This window comes from Rhamphochromis longiceps, linkage group LG2, assembly GCF_057381845.1.
Source record: "Rhamphochromis longiceps isolate RC_006_pf linkage group LG2, R_longiceps_female_GT1.1, whole genome shotgun sequence".
Classification (NCBI taxonomy): domain Eukaryota; kingdom Metazoa; phylum Chordata; class Actinopteri; order Cichliformes; family Cichlidae; genus Rhamphochromis; species Rhamphochromis longiceps.
The window spans coordinates 35,227,505-35,243,746 of NC_140558.1; the positions used below are offsets into that span (position 1 = coordinate 35,227,505).

Genomic DNA, 16,242 nt, shown 5'->3' on the forward strand with positions numbered 1-16,242 from the left:
GTCATGATCATATTATATCATCATATCATATCATATTATAATTATAAAAAATTATATTATTATTATTATTATTATCATTAATTATAAAAAAAATATTGCCATATTAGACATATTCAAGTGTTGGGCTGTTGTTGAGAGTTTCTTTTGTGCACTAGTTATACAGATATAAATCTCACTTACTGATATTTCTGATTGACTGAAGGGCTTTCTTGCATTATGCAATGAAAACAGCACTTTGACATAACCTGGCACGCTGTGTATTTGACATAAGATACTGTGTCTTCGTAGTTTTTAAATAGCGGCTAAAGTCTAGAGTAAGTTAAAAAAGACATAAAACTGTATGACACTCAGCAGTTTGGTTTGTTTGCAGGTTCTGGGTGAGCGGTGCGTGAATGTAGAACAACTACAAACTAAGCTAACAAGCCGTGTTTGTTAGCTCAGCCAGTCAAGTTGGATGAGAGAGAACCCTGGAAAGATTCATTTCTGGCCTCCTGACCCAGAACAGCTCAGTTGTGCGGCAGCTCTAACCAGGACGGCTCCACTGGTACATTTTTTGCAACATCAGGAAATGATAAAGAAAGAAACCCCCAAAAGTCAGGGTTGAGGCTGTGAAATGTGTTGCACGGATCTCAGGCAAACCAGTGTTTACTGAGACAAGAAGAAAAACAAAGATCCAAGCAAATGGATATGATTTAAATAGTGGTTCATCATTTGGCTGTTTGCCACGTGATTGTGCACATCGAGTATAGCTAGATGTGGTGCACAATGCAACAGTTCACAATGCAACACGTGAAATGTGCATCCCATTTAGCACCATGTTTTCAGTGGCTGGAAGAGCCATGCAGGAGTTGCGGTGTTGTAGCATTTTCCTACAAAGAGTCTGTATCCAGATATGTTTTCACTGTCTCTATAAGTATTAAGTCTTTTTCTTTTTAAAGAAGACATAAAAAAGCTGTCCATCTGTCAGAAGGTCAGTTTGTTTGCAGAGTAAGGGTGAGTGGTGCATGAATGTGGAACGACTACCAGATCAGCTCCAGCGAGCCATTTTCTGCAGGAACAGGAAAGACAACAAGTAAAAAAGAACCCAATCACATCTTATTTGCGGTTCAGACATTTAAGTTTCATCATCGGCCCATCTGAACCAGAGTACGACCTCATTTATTAGAAAATAAATGTTGTTAGATAATAAAGTCACTTCCTGTAGCTTTTTACCAAGTGACAGTACAGTTCCTGCTTGCTGATAAATTAAGAAATGGCCAGAAGAAAGAAGGGGCGCTTGTGGTGTTGCAGCATTTTCCTTCAGAGAGTCTGTCTCCAGCTTTATATCAAGTTTTCTATAAAAATTAGGGCTTCTTGAGATTGGAAAGATTGGAAATAACACACCAAGCACAAATGCTGTGATGCTATCTATGGGTAACCACTATTTAAACCATATCCATTTGCTTTGATCTTTGTTTTTCTTCTTGTCTCAGTAAACACTGGTTTGCCTGAGAACCGTGTTCTTTGTGTCACTGAAACTCGCTCTCTTGTGGGAACCAAATTTTCTGAACATATAAAAACTCACCATACCATATTTCGACCTTTATTTAGCAACTGTCAGTTCACAGCAAGTCTGCGGTTTATTTATTTTCTTTATGTGGTCAAATAATTCATGAGAAATTCCTCATTTCAACTATTTTTCTTTAGTTTGACACAATCATCATTAAATGTTGAACTGGGTAACGTCAGTGGCAAACCTCTGAAAAAAAGTGACCCAGAAAGCTTGTCTGCCCCTAAAATGTTTTCTATGATTTAATGCTGAAATTCACTAAGTCATTTTTGTAAAGAGGAAAAAATGAAATCAGACATTTGTATAGACTTAGTATTTATTGATAGTGTTCCAGCTCAAATGTACATTTGTAATATGTAATCAATAACTGACTCATGTTAAAACCAGTGCAGTTTTATTTAAAAGAACTGAGCGCTTGCTACTCTCTGTGTTTGGCTTTTGAATCTATTGGAGAATAAACATTAAAATCACACACTTCAGTCTTGATTAATTGGAAAATTATAATGCTATTAAATGTGAGTGAAATGACCTTAGCAGGAGGGGAAATTACATTTTTACAAAGTCAATCAGGGGGAAAAAACTATTTCAGTCCATCATGTCCTCAATAATCAAGCAGAAGCTCGATAATTAAAACTGCAGCGAGTTTATCAGAGTCCGGTCAAGCTAAAGGCTTTTATGCCTGACAGCGGTTATCAAACAGACTGATGGGCATGGCCAGTCTTTTTGCCAGGATACCCTCCAGGTTCTCTAACGGCATCCTCCTCACATCATAGCCCCGCACGCTGGGCTTCGCATTCTTATTAACCGGCACAATCTCCTCACCGCTGTTCGGGTCGTTTCTTCCAACTGCAGCACACGTGGGGAAAAACCGCTTCACATTATTAGGGAGATCAGATTTGAATGATGGGCAGCAGTAGGCAGACCACATGTATTCAGGAACAGACACCCTGTTATTAATCCAGTGGTCCCCAGATTTGTATGGCATGGCCCCGGTGATCACGTACATGGTCCCGTTGCAGAACATCTTGAAATCTCTCAACACGTCATTCTCCAGTTTGTTCCAGGGTCCAGAGTTGGAGCCCTCTTTTTGGGGGACAATGTTTGTCAGGGTAAAGGTGGCTTTCCGGTTGTCGAGGGTCTTCTGGTGCAAGCTGGGATTGAGATGACCCTTGGTAAAGCTGGAGTTCCTGTAGTCATCAAGCACCGCCTGGCTTTCAATCACATTCTGGTCGACAGGGGTTTCAAAATGCTTCATATCTGGGCTGGCACCGGAAAATGCCAACTGACAGACGGAGGAAAAAGGACATGACCATGTTTAGAAACTTTAAAAGAGTTTGCTGCTTCTGTTTGACTTAAACAGTCACATAGCTTTAAACATGACCTCATTTGAAGATGCAAATGTCTCTTTCTTCATGGGTTCACAAAAGAAAACATATATGTGACTGTGTTTTTCATACATGTGTTTTTTACGTATAATCTCTATTTTTCACCGGAAAAAAACAAACAATGAACACAACACTATAAAATAAGTGTCTGCTCCTTCTTACCTGCGGTTCATACATCCAAACGGATTTGGGTCGTTTGCCATCAGCAGGACTCAGTCTGTACGCAGAGAACAAAGGCACTCGACGCTGACGATCATACAGGCTGGCAAAGTGGTACTGGTTTCTATAGCGCTGGCATATTGGCTGATATCCTGGTGCGCTGACACCCTGTGGGGGAGTTTTATTATAGAAGAAATTAGGGCAGTGGGAGAAGTCCTTGCCGATCTCACCAACAACCAGGCTACAAAGAAGAAGTAGAAACAGAGCTCTGATGGAGGGTTGGAGCAAATTCCTTTGAGACATCTTCTGTAACAGATGAGCAGGTCAGCTGTAGATCAGAAACAGATTCTAGTAAGCAGACGAATCCCCAGAGTAAAATAATCCACAGTTGTTGTTTGTTAGTTCTGCATCTGCAATCTAACGCTGAGGTTTCCTCATTTATACCAAGAGCGTGGTAACAGTTCTTACCCACCCACATCGACGTTTACAATCAAACTTCCCCTGCTAACGAGCAGTCAGGCTCCCTTCTGAGAATCAAGTTTGCGTCACAGATTTTTAAAAAAAATCTTGGATTCTTTTCAAATTTTAATCATTTGGAAATTTCGTCAAGGTAAATGGATAAATTTGGACCTACACACTTGTAGGAACACCTTGAGTTCTACAAATCCTGGGATTTTATTTGTCACACTATGTCAGTCTGATGACACACAACATGCACTGATGATATTAGTTTTAAAAAGAGCAAAAAACGTGTGGTAAAGTCACAGGAACAGACATTGCCTTCCCTGTTTGTTGTCTCGTACAAGTTGATTTTTTATCTTGAGTACACTTAGTCCAGAATTTTTAATAGCCAGGAGAATCTCCCTTATTATACTTTGTACCTAAAAAAGAGAAACATCATGGAAAACTTTGAGATGTGTGTCTCGTTTAAGGCAGAGCGGTGTGACATGCGATGCTTTTCATAATGAAAATCAAACACTCGTTTCTGTTACCACTGTCCTAAACCAGCTCCAGCACATGTTTAATGCAGCATCAGGTGTTTATTGACAGTCATTTGACAAATTATGTATTTATGTAATCACATGCTGTCAAATATTTCTCTTTCTCTTTCTGTCTCATTGGTTTCGGTGTAATGCAGTTTTTCCTTCTGTCATCAAAACTCCGCTCGATGTCAGAACCAGTAGGATTCTGAAAGACAAAAAAAGCTCCTCGCAGAGCTTCCCCGATTTCTCAATTGCCAAAATAGCAAATGTTTACTAGCAGTATGTGGCTTCTTTATTTTGTTATGTGCTCAATTTGGGGAAATTCTCCATTTTAGTCAGTTTTTAATCAAACAAATTATGATTCACTACATTTAGGGATTGTCAGAATGCAGAAAAAGCAAAAAATATGAAAGAAACCATGATCACAGCAGAAAACTACAGATTAGATATTTTTCACACATCTAAATGAAACACATCCTGATACTTATGTGTGAAAGGAAAGTTTGTTTTCTACAAGCTACTGGTTCTGTGTTGTAGTAATGGTTTTCTGTATGACTTTATCAGTATCTCACATCACTGGAGGAATTGTGGTTCACTCTTCTTTACAGCGTTGGTTGCAAAGAAGACGGCTTGTGTCCATCTGTTTAATCATGGACATCAATTTAAGGTCTGAAATTTCTCTGGGACATTGCAATATCTTGATGGTTTTGTTTTTCTGCCATTCTGTTGTAGATTTGCTGCTATGCTTGGGATCATTGTTTTATTGCACGGCCCAGTCATCACAATAATGGGTGCTTCCATGTTCTTTTAGAGCAAAGAGGCTTTCTCCTGATAGTCCTTCCAAACAAGACAAACTTGTTTATTCTTCTTCTAATGGTCATGACCTTTAAAATTTAACATGCTAACTGAGGCCTGTAGAGTCTGAGAGCTTTTGGGGTTTCAGCAGTTTTGCATTGTTGCGAATTTTTGGAGTGAATTTGCTGGAATTTCCAATCTTGGGAAGATTATGGCATTGTGTTAACCAACATCTGAATGCTCTAAACCTCTGCTTTTATAGAGCCGGTCATACTTGCATTTGATTAGCAGTGCCTGACTACTTCACTTTAAAAGTAGAATGGGAGGCAGAACCTTCAGCTTCCTGGCCCTCTTCTGTGAAGCCAGCTCCCAGTTTGTATTCAGGAGGCAGACCCCTCTCTACGTTTAAGATTAGTCTTAAAACGTTTCTTTTTGATGTAGCAGATAGATAGTTAGATTCTTCCCACTGTCGCCAACTGTTTGTGTGATTTGGTGCTATATAAATAAATTGAAATAATTAAATTACTTCTTACCCACTTAATTCCAGTAGTAAGGACGTATTTAATTTTTCACAGTACTGCACAGGTGAAAATATATTTACATAATAACTGAAACTGACTAAATGTATACATATTTAAGATTATACATATTGGATACATATTACCTCTGGTTTTAGTAAGCCTGACCGCATATTACTTGGTATTATTCAGCCATCAAACCTCATGGAATTACTCTCTCACTATCTACAGCATTTGTGGGCATTGGGAAAATGTCATATTTACTGGTTTCAGTTTTCTATGATTTATAGGATTTTAAATGTGTGAAACACACTGCCTCTACATCTAGCCACGATTGATCTGTTTCTACAGAAATGCAGGATGTTACGGTGTAGTGAAAAATTAACACAGAACGCACACAAATGCAGAACAAAAACTATAAATGCCATATTTACTTTCACAGTGTTTATGGAGAAGTACACAAGTACAAGGACCGGTGTCTTTGTGGATCTAAAGAAAGCACATGACAGGGAGCTTAGAGCGGAACTGTGGGACTGCAAGAGGAAGTCAGGAGTGGCAGAGAAGTATGCGAGGCTGGTGTAGGACATGTATGAGGACAGCGAGACAGCGGTGAGGTGTGAGGTAGGAGTGAAATGTGGGGATGGCATTACATCAGGGAACTGACCTTCCTACTTAAGATGGTGATGGACAGGCTGACAGATGAAGTCTGGAGTCTCCTTTGACAACGGGTGTAGGGAGCAGGTGGAAGAGAGCCTAGGTGGAGGTATGCTCTAGGTGAAGAAAGGAGTGCAGGTAGGGTGGAGTGGGCTTCAGGTGTGATTTGTGGCATGATAGAAGAAAGAATGAAAGGGAGGATTTACAAGAAGGTAGGAAGACGTGCTATGATGTATGCTTTGAAGACTGTGGGACTAACAAAAAGACAGGTGGCAGATTTAAAGATGTTAAGATTTTCTCTGGATTAGAAAGGAGGGCATGCAGAGGACTGTTGTAGCAGATGGGGATGCTAGTGACAGGGTGAGATAATCTACTGTAGCGACCCCTAAAGGGAGAAGTGGAAAGAAGAAGAAGACTCACAAGCTGTTTGAGTTTTTGGGCACACAAAAGTTTAGACGTAATCTCACCTCTCTGAGGAACCCCTAAATAATCTTAGAAATGAGACCATTTGTTGAGAAAATGTTTTTAATATTCATGAGAAAACCACCAGAATGGAAAACTTGTTATAATATTTATTATATCGCCTCCCTCCCAAAATATTCTGATAACTAATTTGTGAAATGGATACAGTTTACAACAAGCTGGTCTCAAATTTAGCGTCTGGAGGAAAAAATCCAGGAGAAAAGGAGCAAATACTGCATCAGTCCTTATCTTAAAAATGCACCTGGTAGACTGATCATCGGGGCCATCTACTGAGCACTCAGAGGAACAACAGCAGGTGGCAGGATGACCTACATGACCCTGACATTAATCATGCAAAGTGTATAAAATTGACTGAGACTAATAAGACTTTATTTGTATTAGCGTGTAATCCATGGACAGGCAGGGATATAATTTTAATTGAAGAACGCTGGCAAGAGTGTTTTTTTTTCTTGGTGTCAGCTACTTTCCCTTCCCTTCTTCCTTGCTCTGTGTCATGCTTTGCTGACTGGAAGGCTGTGTGTGTGTGTGTGTGTGTGTGTGTGTGTGTGTGTGTGTGTGTGTGTGTGTGTGTGTGTGTGTGTGTGTGTGTGTGTGTTCTTGGGGATAACCTGGGGAGACAAGTTTAATTTAAATCCCAATTAAAGGCCAAATTGAAGAGCCCTTATACGTGTACGCTAATGCTCTCTTACATGAGTATTAACACACATTTATTCAGTGCTGTCTATATTAAGTAGCTGCGCCTCTACAGTGTAATGCAGTCAAATCCATAAATGCCATGAATGGGACTTGATTACACCGTCACTGTGAAAACATGTAGGGTAAAACCTGTGATGTATATGTGAAGAAGGAAACTCAAATGCATTTCAATGCTTCAAAACTTAGTTTCAATCTTCAAAAGCCTTTAAATGCTTTTGATTCTGTCTGAGATGGGTGTTGTTCCAAAAAGCGATCATCTGATTTCTAATGTTTCTGTATGTTTCCATGTTTAATGTCTTTACTTATATTTGTAAATAGACTGTGATCAATAGGATTTAAGAAGAGATTATACATAAAATATAGAAATTAGTAAAAGTATTTCTGCGTTATTGTAGCTACATTGTAATGAATCCAGCCCCTTTTGGCCACTTAAAACATCTTTATAGAGCTATGATGTCATAATTGTTGCAATTTATGCTGCCTTCTTGGCAAGACCTTTAAAAAACCCTACATTTTTAATGTCAATAAAAACTTTTTCGGTGGATAAATAAAGGATAAATGAAAGCAACTATGGCAAACACTAATTGCAGATTTTACTTTATGACAGGAATTATGTTTCTGTCTCAAAATGACTTGATATGCTCAAAAAGAGATAGGTTTGCCATATGTTTGTATGAGTTTATAGGCCAACAACTTATTCAGAGCTGTTTATATACGGGCAATCGTTTTTTGGAAAATACGGGAAATCACTTTTTTGTTTGTGTCGTTTACCCTACTACACAGAAGTTTCCGCTCACACGTCTCTGATTTATTTCCTGTAAGTGTTTAATAATTTAAAAACTTATAAACCAACAAGTAAGACAATTGGTACAACCCCCTTTTAAAAATTCCGCGTATATTTCCTCGCAGCAATAACGTGACCTTTCTTGTTACTGTTCTCTTCCTTCTAAGAAACCCTCTTTCGCTCAGGGCAATCATAAACACACTGCGCCCTTTAAAGGAGCCCTTCATCACGCCCAGCCGAGCGTGTTTCTACACGCCTTTGGTCGCTTCCGTGAAAAAAGTCGTACTGCTGTCAGCGTCAGACCACTCCCTCTCTGAATGTGAACGGAAGAGCAGTTTAGTCTTCTTTCCCTGTCACAGTGTTTCCCACAGACGTGTCTTCTGAGAAGTATGAGCGCAGTAAATGATGGCGGAGGCCAGCGCGCTTGAAGAGCTACAGTCGGAGCTCACCTGCCCGGTGTGTTTGGAACTCTTCCGTGATCCCGTGATCCTTGAGTGCGGGCACCACTTCTGCCAGGTGTGCATCATCCAGTGCTGGGAAGCTAAGGCGGACGAACTCTCGAGTTGCCCGAAGTGTAGAAAGTCGTGCGCCCGGAAACTGCGACCCAACTCGCTCCTGTGCAACGTGGTGGATAGTGTGCGCAGAGCCCGCGCCATGGACGCGGCCGCGGGGATGTGCGTGTGGGACCACGAAGGTACGCTGGAGATGCCCGAGGACCGCGAGCGGGGTTCCAGCATGAGCAGCGTGGCCTCGTCCATCGGGCACTGGCCACGCCTGGGAATGGGTTTGGATATGTGCGAGGAGCACGAGGAGAAGCTGAAGCTCTACTGTGAGGATGACCAGCTTCCCATCTGCCTAGTGTGCGGGATGTCTCGAGACCACAAGAACCACAATGTCATCCCCATTACAGAGGCTTTTGAAAGCTACAGGGTACTGTTTTGTTATTGGCTCGTTTTTAAGGCTCCCGGTCTTCCAAAAACTTAAATCAGGCATACACAGACATGGTATTGAGATTTGACCAACATAATCACCAAATTTGATTTATTTTTCTACTGTATTTTTTTTCCTCTATAGTGTAACAGCTGGAGCTTCTAGATAAAACAAGCAATAAGAGTTTCAAGGAGTGCCATACTTTACAATGCTTATTGGACACTCCTCTTATTGTACTACATTACTGTAAGTTTCACAAGTATTCCTATAAGTCAAGTCAAAACTACTTTTTTACTACAAAACTCAACTGCTCTAATGTAGCAAGCAGGCTTTTCATATATGTAGCAGTTGTGCTTTAAAGAGCACACTCCCTGTCTGCCCCAGGAGCCTTTGGGTATTTTTGTGCATTACAGGAATTCAGCAGGCCTGTGTGAGCTTTACTACCTTTCAAACCTGGCAGCTGACCTTCATCATGTTGTTTGGAGACCCGCTCTGAGAGGCCTCTCTGTGTGTCTTAACATGTTTAAGCAGTGCTAAATTCCAGCTTTGTTAGATTTTTGGGGTCAGGGCGCTCAGTTGAGGATTGGCGGATGTATGACTCCCATTAAAGACGGGACGTTGTTCGGACTGACGCACAAATCAAATTAACTGTTGATTGAAGCGTAATCTGGTTTATATAACCTCTTCTCAACAAACGTTTTTATGTGATTATCTGTTTGTCCTGCAGGGTAAGCTGTCTGTGGTTCTGGAGAGGGTTCAGGTGCAGACACAGGAGGCCACACTCTTCCAAAAACAGACCAATGAAAAGATCCTCCTCATTAAGGTATCACGTCTCTGTGTGTGCTGGCTGTTTCTTTGTGAAGCACTGTGAAAGAAAAACACTCCAGTGTGTTTGTCCTCTAAATATAACCAGAAATTCTAGCGGCCAGGCAACATTCTGACGCATTCCTCCACCTTTACCTGTCAAGACAGAGGGATGACTGGTGGTACTAATGACTGGTGCTGACACACCATGTTCTTACTCATCTTTTATTTAGACGTGATGATTATCAGGAGCTCATCCTGGACTAAAAAGGGAGGTTCATGAACATTCATACACATCATTTTGTGTTTATCTTCGTCATGCGCTCTTCTTTCACAGGCTGTGCATGTGCCCTAACTGCTTCATGTCACACAGCTTGCGAAGGAACTCAGCTGATAGAGTTTCGACAGGCACAGGAAGAAGTTCACTGAAACGCTCGCTGTGTGTGTGTTAAACACACATATGAGGGTAGTGTTAGAGAATGCACTGGAGCATTTCTGCCGTGGCAGATAACTTCGTCTAGCTCTGCTCCAGGTTATCACAGACCGTTTCCTTTCCTATCTGTGTGTTTAAATGTGTCAGTGGGTGTATTTTCCTGTCTGTCTGTTTGACCCAGTTTACATGCAGATTCACAGATTTTTTTTCTTCACTTCTCCCTTTCTCTGTCAGTATGACAGGATGTGGTTGAGCAGAGGAAGTTTGTCAATTTTTCTTCTCTGTGTTAAAAATACAGACATCTAGCTATCTATCTAGCTAGCTAGCTAGCTAGCTAGCAAAAACTTTTATATCTCAGTAAGATATAATAATTTGTGCCACATATGACATAAAATGTATCGTCTCCTCATAACAAATACTGATTTTTCCTATTTAATGAACCACTTCTGGTCTGAATGGTCACAGTTTAAAGTTGTTGATTTAATCTGTTGAACATAAGATTGTAGTCATATTTCCAGAGAAGAAAAAAAAACTGTATTTTTATTCAATAATAACAGTAAAATAGGACACTTCCGGTTTTAGTGTCACACCATTGCTGTCAATGAGAATTAAGTGTGTCCTCATTTTCACTGACACGCAACAGTTAAAAAAATAATAATATACTTGTTAAATAATAATAACTCTCTAATAATAAACCCTATTAAAACAACAGTATGTAACAGAAATTTCAATTGTGACAAAATAAAACTGAACCCCACCGTTTGTCACAGCATAGCTCGGTATTTTTCCACCCCAGGAAGAGCTTAAAAAGACTCAGAGATCGTTATCATACAAACTCTAAAGCAGTTAAGCATTTTGAAGACAGACTTGGTTTCTGTCAGCTTTAAGGGGCATTTTTGAGTCGTGCTATTGCTTTAACCTCCTAAGACCCGAACTCTTTCATGGCATGCATTTTTAATTTCTTTTTGCTATTTGGGGGACGCGATTAAAAAACAAAGAGTTATCTTTTTATCTGATTTTGGTCTACAAGGGCCAGAGATCCACATATGGGGACATTCGTTTTAAATTTCGATAAAACAGTGGCAGTATAATGTCCTCGTAAGAGACATCAGGCCCTTGTAGAGCAAAATGTAGTATTGTGGTCTAGACAACCCAAAATTGGATGTCCACATATGTGGACGCCAGGTTAGAGGAGGTTAAAAAAGAAAAAAAGTTGTACAAATCAGCTGTGCTTTACCTACTGACTGGCAAAGTTCTTGCTCTCTGTGACCAAATTCCTCGCTGCATTTCAGGAGCGAGCGGGAGATTTGGAGGAGCTGGTCTCTGCAGAGTTTGGCCGTATGAGGGAGTTCCTCGTTGAGGAGGAGGAGCGCATAAAGGAAAAACTGCAGAAGCAGAAGGAGGAGAAGCTTCAGCAGCTGGAGGAGGCGCTCACTCAGTCCACGGAGCAGATCAGCCAACTGGAGATTACAGCCGATAAACTTCGGCTCAAACTTAGAGAAGAAGAAAATCCTGAGCAACTCAAGGTGAGAGAAGAAGAGACGGGGCAGAGGAGAAGGATTTATGGACGAGCTACATATTTCTCATAATCTTTCAGTATACTTTGCTAATAACTGGAGCACATATAAAAGAATACTGAATAAAGAATGAATGGAAGTCCCATGTTTGTAATCACAGGCCTGTTTTTATCTGTTTCAGGGGATCAAAGATTTTATTGGAGGGTGAGTACTACTGTAATCTTATCCAAGAAGTTCTGTCAGATGTTTCATAATCTTTAAAACGACTTTCTTTCCCTCTCCCTCTCAGGGCAGAGAGCTTGTTTGAGCGCCCTGCAGAGATGGCTGTGGACCTGCAATCTGGAGACTTTCTGGGACCTCTCCAGTACAGGATTTGGAGGAAAATGAGCTCAATTCTTCAGCCAGGTATAAAGATAACACACATCATGCAAACCAAGGTCAAGAGAACAATAGTGCTCATTAGTCATTAACTGCCTAGTCTGGAAAAAACACTGACGCAGCGCTTGTAGCCTCTAGTATCCTTCAAAAACCAAAACCACAGGCCCCAATACAACAAATCCAACTTCAAAGCCCCCGCAGAGCAACAGAAGGCCTTATACAACTGATTTCACAGACTCACTAATGCTTTTTATGACAAACAGTGGTGTGACATCAAAATTTGTTGGAATACTCCTTTAAAAAGATTTGGCTGCGTCTAGAAAAGACATATTTGTGATTCAACTCATTGTTCAGTCTCGTTTCAGCCTGCTCTGACTGGCAGTGAGTTTCAAGCGTGACTCCATTTGTTCTCTGAATTTAACCTCTTTGTTAGTCGAGCGTACACATGCTTACTTTGGGTCTGTGATGACCTCAAACATCACTGCTGTAAAACCAGGCTGCTCTCCAGAAATTTATTTAATCTCTGGATACATCGGAGCCACGTTATTTATATTTAATTTGCGTCCATGTAGCTGATGCTCGTCTTACACTAATTGCGCAGGCTGGCATTCAGTATCTTGCTGAAGGTCACTCCAGAGGAGTTTGGGTGGTGTCAGTTCTTGTAAACATGTTTCACCTTCATTGGTTTGTCTCTGTTTTTCATGTCCTCCCAGCTGTGACACCTGTGACCCTTGACCCAGACACAGCCTACCCTTGTCTGTGGGTTTCCCCGTGTCGCACCAGCGTCCAGGTAGGAAAACTACAAGCGAACCTGCCCAACAACCCCGAGCGCTTCACCCGCTACAACATTGTCCTGGGCTCTGAAGCCTTCTCTTCAGGCAGACACTACTGGGAGGTCGAGGTAGGCTCTAAGACGGCGTGGGGACTGGGTGTGGCCACAGCTTCCGTCAACAGGAAAGATGAGATCAGCCTTTGCCCGGATGATGGTTTCTGGACGCTGGTGCTGAGGGACAGCGGAAACGGCACCAGCGAGTATGAAGCTTGCACTGACATAGAGGAGAACTTATTATATCCCTCCAAACCTCCGAAGAGAGTGGGGATATACCTGGACTACGGTCGTGGCCTAGTGTCGTTTTATGATGCTGGAGACATGAGCCACCTCTTCACATTCAATGATGCAAAATTCAAAGAGCCTGTTTTCCCCTACTTCAATCCCTGGCCGATCATCAACGGACACAACCGGGAGCCGCTCACCATAGTAATGCCACACTGGGGATAGATGGCCTTTTTTTCATCAGAGAACCAACACTGCGCATCAAACGGATTCAGGATCAAACTGCAGACTCTGCTGCTAATCACTTTAAGGGACTTGTCTCATTAGCATTCACACATCTGTCTTATTACAAGGACTTTTTAGGGGTATGACGACGGTCTTGTAAGGCTGTCAAGCTGTGGATGAAACATCAGAAGGACAAGAAAGGCGACACTTCAATCAATCTAGTTGCAAAGAAAGTACATGAAAAGATAATCAATGAACTGTTTAGCTAAAACCTAATCTGTTTGATCCATTATTCCTCTGTGTGCCACCGAGCTCCGTTGCTGTTTGACAAATACTGTTATAAACACAACCTGACACAGTCTTTTATTGTGGTGAGCACACACACTGGTTTTATTCTCAGTCAGTCGAATGCACATCTTCCTTCTGATGGATATATTCAGCAGTGCACCTAATGCATATTAATCTGCACCTAAACTAGTTCCAAACAGATGACTGTGTCTTCTTTTTGAGTAATTTTTGTTGAAACACAGACATTTAAAGAAAACATTTTTGACATTTTGTATTTTAATGTGAGTTTTTATAACTATGATATCAAAACATGGTTTGTTTTGGCTTTTTTAACTGGATTTTCTAGCAAAGTTTTTAATGCTTTTTGTATTTTTTTTAAAGTACTTTACAGAAAGCATATCTACTGCTATCATTCGGCACATTGTTTGTGTTTCATCTAACAATGCAATACCATTTTTTTTTTAAGGTATTCAGTTGTTTTATCTCAGTGCCATTGAAAACATAATGGGTGTAGTATGTTATGACAGTATGAGTTCTGCAGTATGATTCGTCCACCACCTTCATATTTGTCTAACACTAATCTGAAATGTAGTTTACTAATCGTCTGTTTGTATCCTCGGAGTTTAATGTTGTAAAGCAAATGTAATGTGAAGTGATAGTCACCAATGTCTAGATCAGGGGTCGGCAACCTGCGGCTCCGGAGCCGCATGCGACTCTTTAGTCCTGCGGCTCCGCGTGGTTTTGGAAAATAAATTAGAAGTATTTAGCTGAAGTGTATTTTATTTATGTTAGTTCTTTTTTTTAACTTGTAGTTCTAAATTGGAAGATTATTGTGATATTGAAATATAAAAATAAAATTATATTCTATTATTTTTTTCATCGCTCAAAATAAGCGTCACACTCGTGGAAGCCGGTATACCCGCCGAAACGCCGTGCATCTATCGAGACTTTCAACCCCAGGTAGATCAATTATGGATCTTCGGATCCACATGATGTCAGCAGCTATTCTCCACCGTGTGCTATGTTAAAAACAAACGCCGCTCACGCCTCACAGATGACAGCTTACAGTCCTGCGTAAAGATGAAAGTGACTTCGTACAGCCCCGATTTGCAGACGCTGTGCGCAGAGGTTCAGGAGCAGAAGTCCAATTGTAAACATATCACGGCAGACCCGACGATGTTTGCATGAACATGCTTTTCAGCATGTCTTTATTGACCACTTTTCACACACGGTTGCTGACACATACAGCAGGCTGTAGCTTTTCAGCTCACAGCCTTACGCATACCAACACAACAGCACAGACGTAAAGGCGGCGAGGCGTGATTGCGGGTCCGCTCAGGTGCGTCCGCCTCCCCTGCAGCGGCGCTGCAGACCACACCCCGCTACACATATTAACCAGGTAAAATACATATTTAGGCAGAATTTTGCAAATATCTATTTTTCATTTTTTAGCAGCATAGTGCTTTTTTTCCAATTATTTTTTTAAAAGTCAGGTCAAGGCTCCAAAAGCCCAAAGGCGATATAACAGTTTTTGTTTGCTACATGGATCATTTTAGTTCAGCTGGGTGTCTTTCCTTTTGTTATATTTCTTTAAGAGTTCAAAATGTGTTACTTACATAAATAAAATGTAATTTTCTCTGTAGCACTTCAAGGATTTCATAAGCAACACACCTTAGTTGTTCAAACAAGGCATAAAGGTAAAAAACAATATATACAGTGTTATCTTCATTTTAGATGTCAAAAAGTATTTGACATCTAAAATGTCAAATACCCAGTGTTTTCTTTTGCGTGGAAAACCAGGTCCAAATGGCTCTTTCGGTGTTAAAGGTTGCTGACCCCTGGTCTAGATAGCTGACATGAGAGTTTTAGGGTATAATTAACTTTGATTGCACATGTAGTACCAGCAGAGGGCAGCCAAAGCTAACTTCGAATGAAGCAACTTTAAAGCATTTTTGTGCAACATATGAATGCCACCCTCATGAAAATGCGACCCACTGGAAGCTGTTAGATGAAGATTTTAAAAATGATCAGCTCAGACAAATTAGAAATATGCTGCAAGTGGTAAAACATAAACTTAAATATCAAGAACTATCCACAGACTGTATAGGAAAGATGGTTGTCATCTGAAGGTGCCGGTATGAATGTGAGTCCGTTGCTTTTAAGAAGTGATGTGTTATAATGTGTAACTTTAAACACTGCCACTGAAATACAGTGCTGTGCAAAAGTCTTGAGCCACCCCTTGATTGTTTATATTTTTCTAGGAATTTGGGAATTTAATGAAGAAGAAGGAAAAACCAAGTTTATACAGTTCTAACAAGATTGAAAGTCAACTTATGTCATAAAAATCTTTATTTTCTAACACAGCCTGAACTGTAGTAGGCCAGCCTTGTTGTAATTTCTTAGTATTCAAAGTAGTATTCAGGAATAGTTCTCCAGGCTTCGTGAAGGACATTCAGAGCTCTTCTTCGGATGTTGACTGGATTTTTGTGTTGTTCTCTGTTGGGATGATCCCACACTGCTTCAGTTATATGCAGGTCAAGATGGGACTGCATGGTCGAACAAAATCTGACGTCTTCTGACTTTTCCATGTTTATCGTTCCATCAATT

General features: G+C 40.7%; 2 protein-coding genes across 2 annotated transcripts; one reads left to right on the forward strand and one right to left on the reverse strand.

The window, feature by feature from the left end:
• Nucleotides 1-1,842: 1,842 nt before the first annotated feature.
• LOC146677736 (endonuclease domain-containing 1 protein-like) lies at nucleotides 1,843-3,617 on the reverse strand. Its single transcript, XM_085382619.1, has 2 exons — nucleotides 3,097-3,617; nucleotides 1,843-2,831 (listed from the first exon to the last, which is right to left on the reverse strand). Exons 1-2 carry the CDS (start codon nucleotides 3,394-3,396, stop codon nucleotides 2,223-2,225), a joined length of 909 nt encoding a protein of 302 aa, XP_085238745.1. The 5' UTR covers nucleotides 3,397-3,617; the 3' UTR covers nucleotides 1,843-2,222.
• A 4,658-nt stretch (nucleotides 3,618-8,275) lies between these two features.
• LOC146677737 (zinc-binding protein A33-like) lies at nucleotides 8,276-14,505 on the forward strand. Its single transcript, XM_085425613.1, has 6 exons — nucleotides 8,276-8,936; nucleotides 9,664-9,759; nucleotides 11,466-11,699; nucleotides 11,872-11,894; nucleotides 11,980-12,095; nucleotides 12,782-14,505. The coding sequence occupies exons 1-6, from the start codon at nucleotides 8,409-8,411 to the stop codon at nucleotides 13,345-13,347; spliced, it is 1,563 nt and encodes a 520-aa protein (XP_085281739.1). The 5' UTR covers nucleotides 8,276-8,408; the 3' UTR covers nucleotides 13,348-14,505.
• Nucleotides 14,506-16,242: the final 1,737 nt, after the last annotated feature.

What these genes read in the sequence shown, in the direction of transcription:
- LOC146677736 (XM_085382619.1), bottom strand. Translation starts at nt 3,396, where the DNA reads ATGTCTCAAAGGAATTTGCTCCAACCCTCCATCAGAGCTCTGTTTCTA. An exon ending in TTTGGATGTATGAACCGCAG is followed by an intron (nt 2,832 to 3,096) that starts GTAAGAAGGAGC and finishes TCCGTCTGTCAG; the next exon opens with TTGGCATTTTCCGGTGCCAG.
- LOC146677737 (XM_085425613.1), top strand. Translation starts at nt 8,409, where the DNA reads ATGATGGCGGAGGCCAGCGCGCTTGAAGAGCTACAGTCGGAGCTCACC. An exon ending in AAAAGATCCTCCTCATTAAG is followed by an intron (nt 9,760 to 11,465) that starts GTATCACGTCTC and finishes GCTGCATTTCAG; the next exon opens with GAGCGAGCGGGAGATTTGGA. An exon ending in AAAATCCTGAGCAACTCAAG is followed by an intron (nt 11,700 to 11,871) that starts GTGAGAGAAGAA and finishes TATCTGTTTCAG; the next exon opens with GGGATCAAAGATTTTATTGG.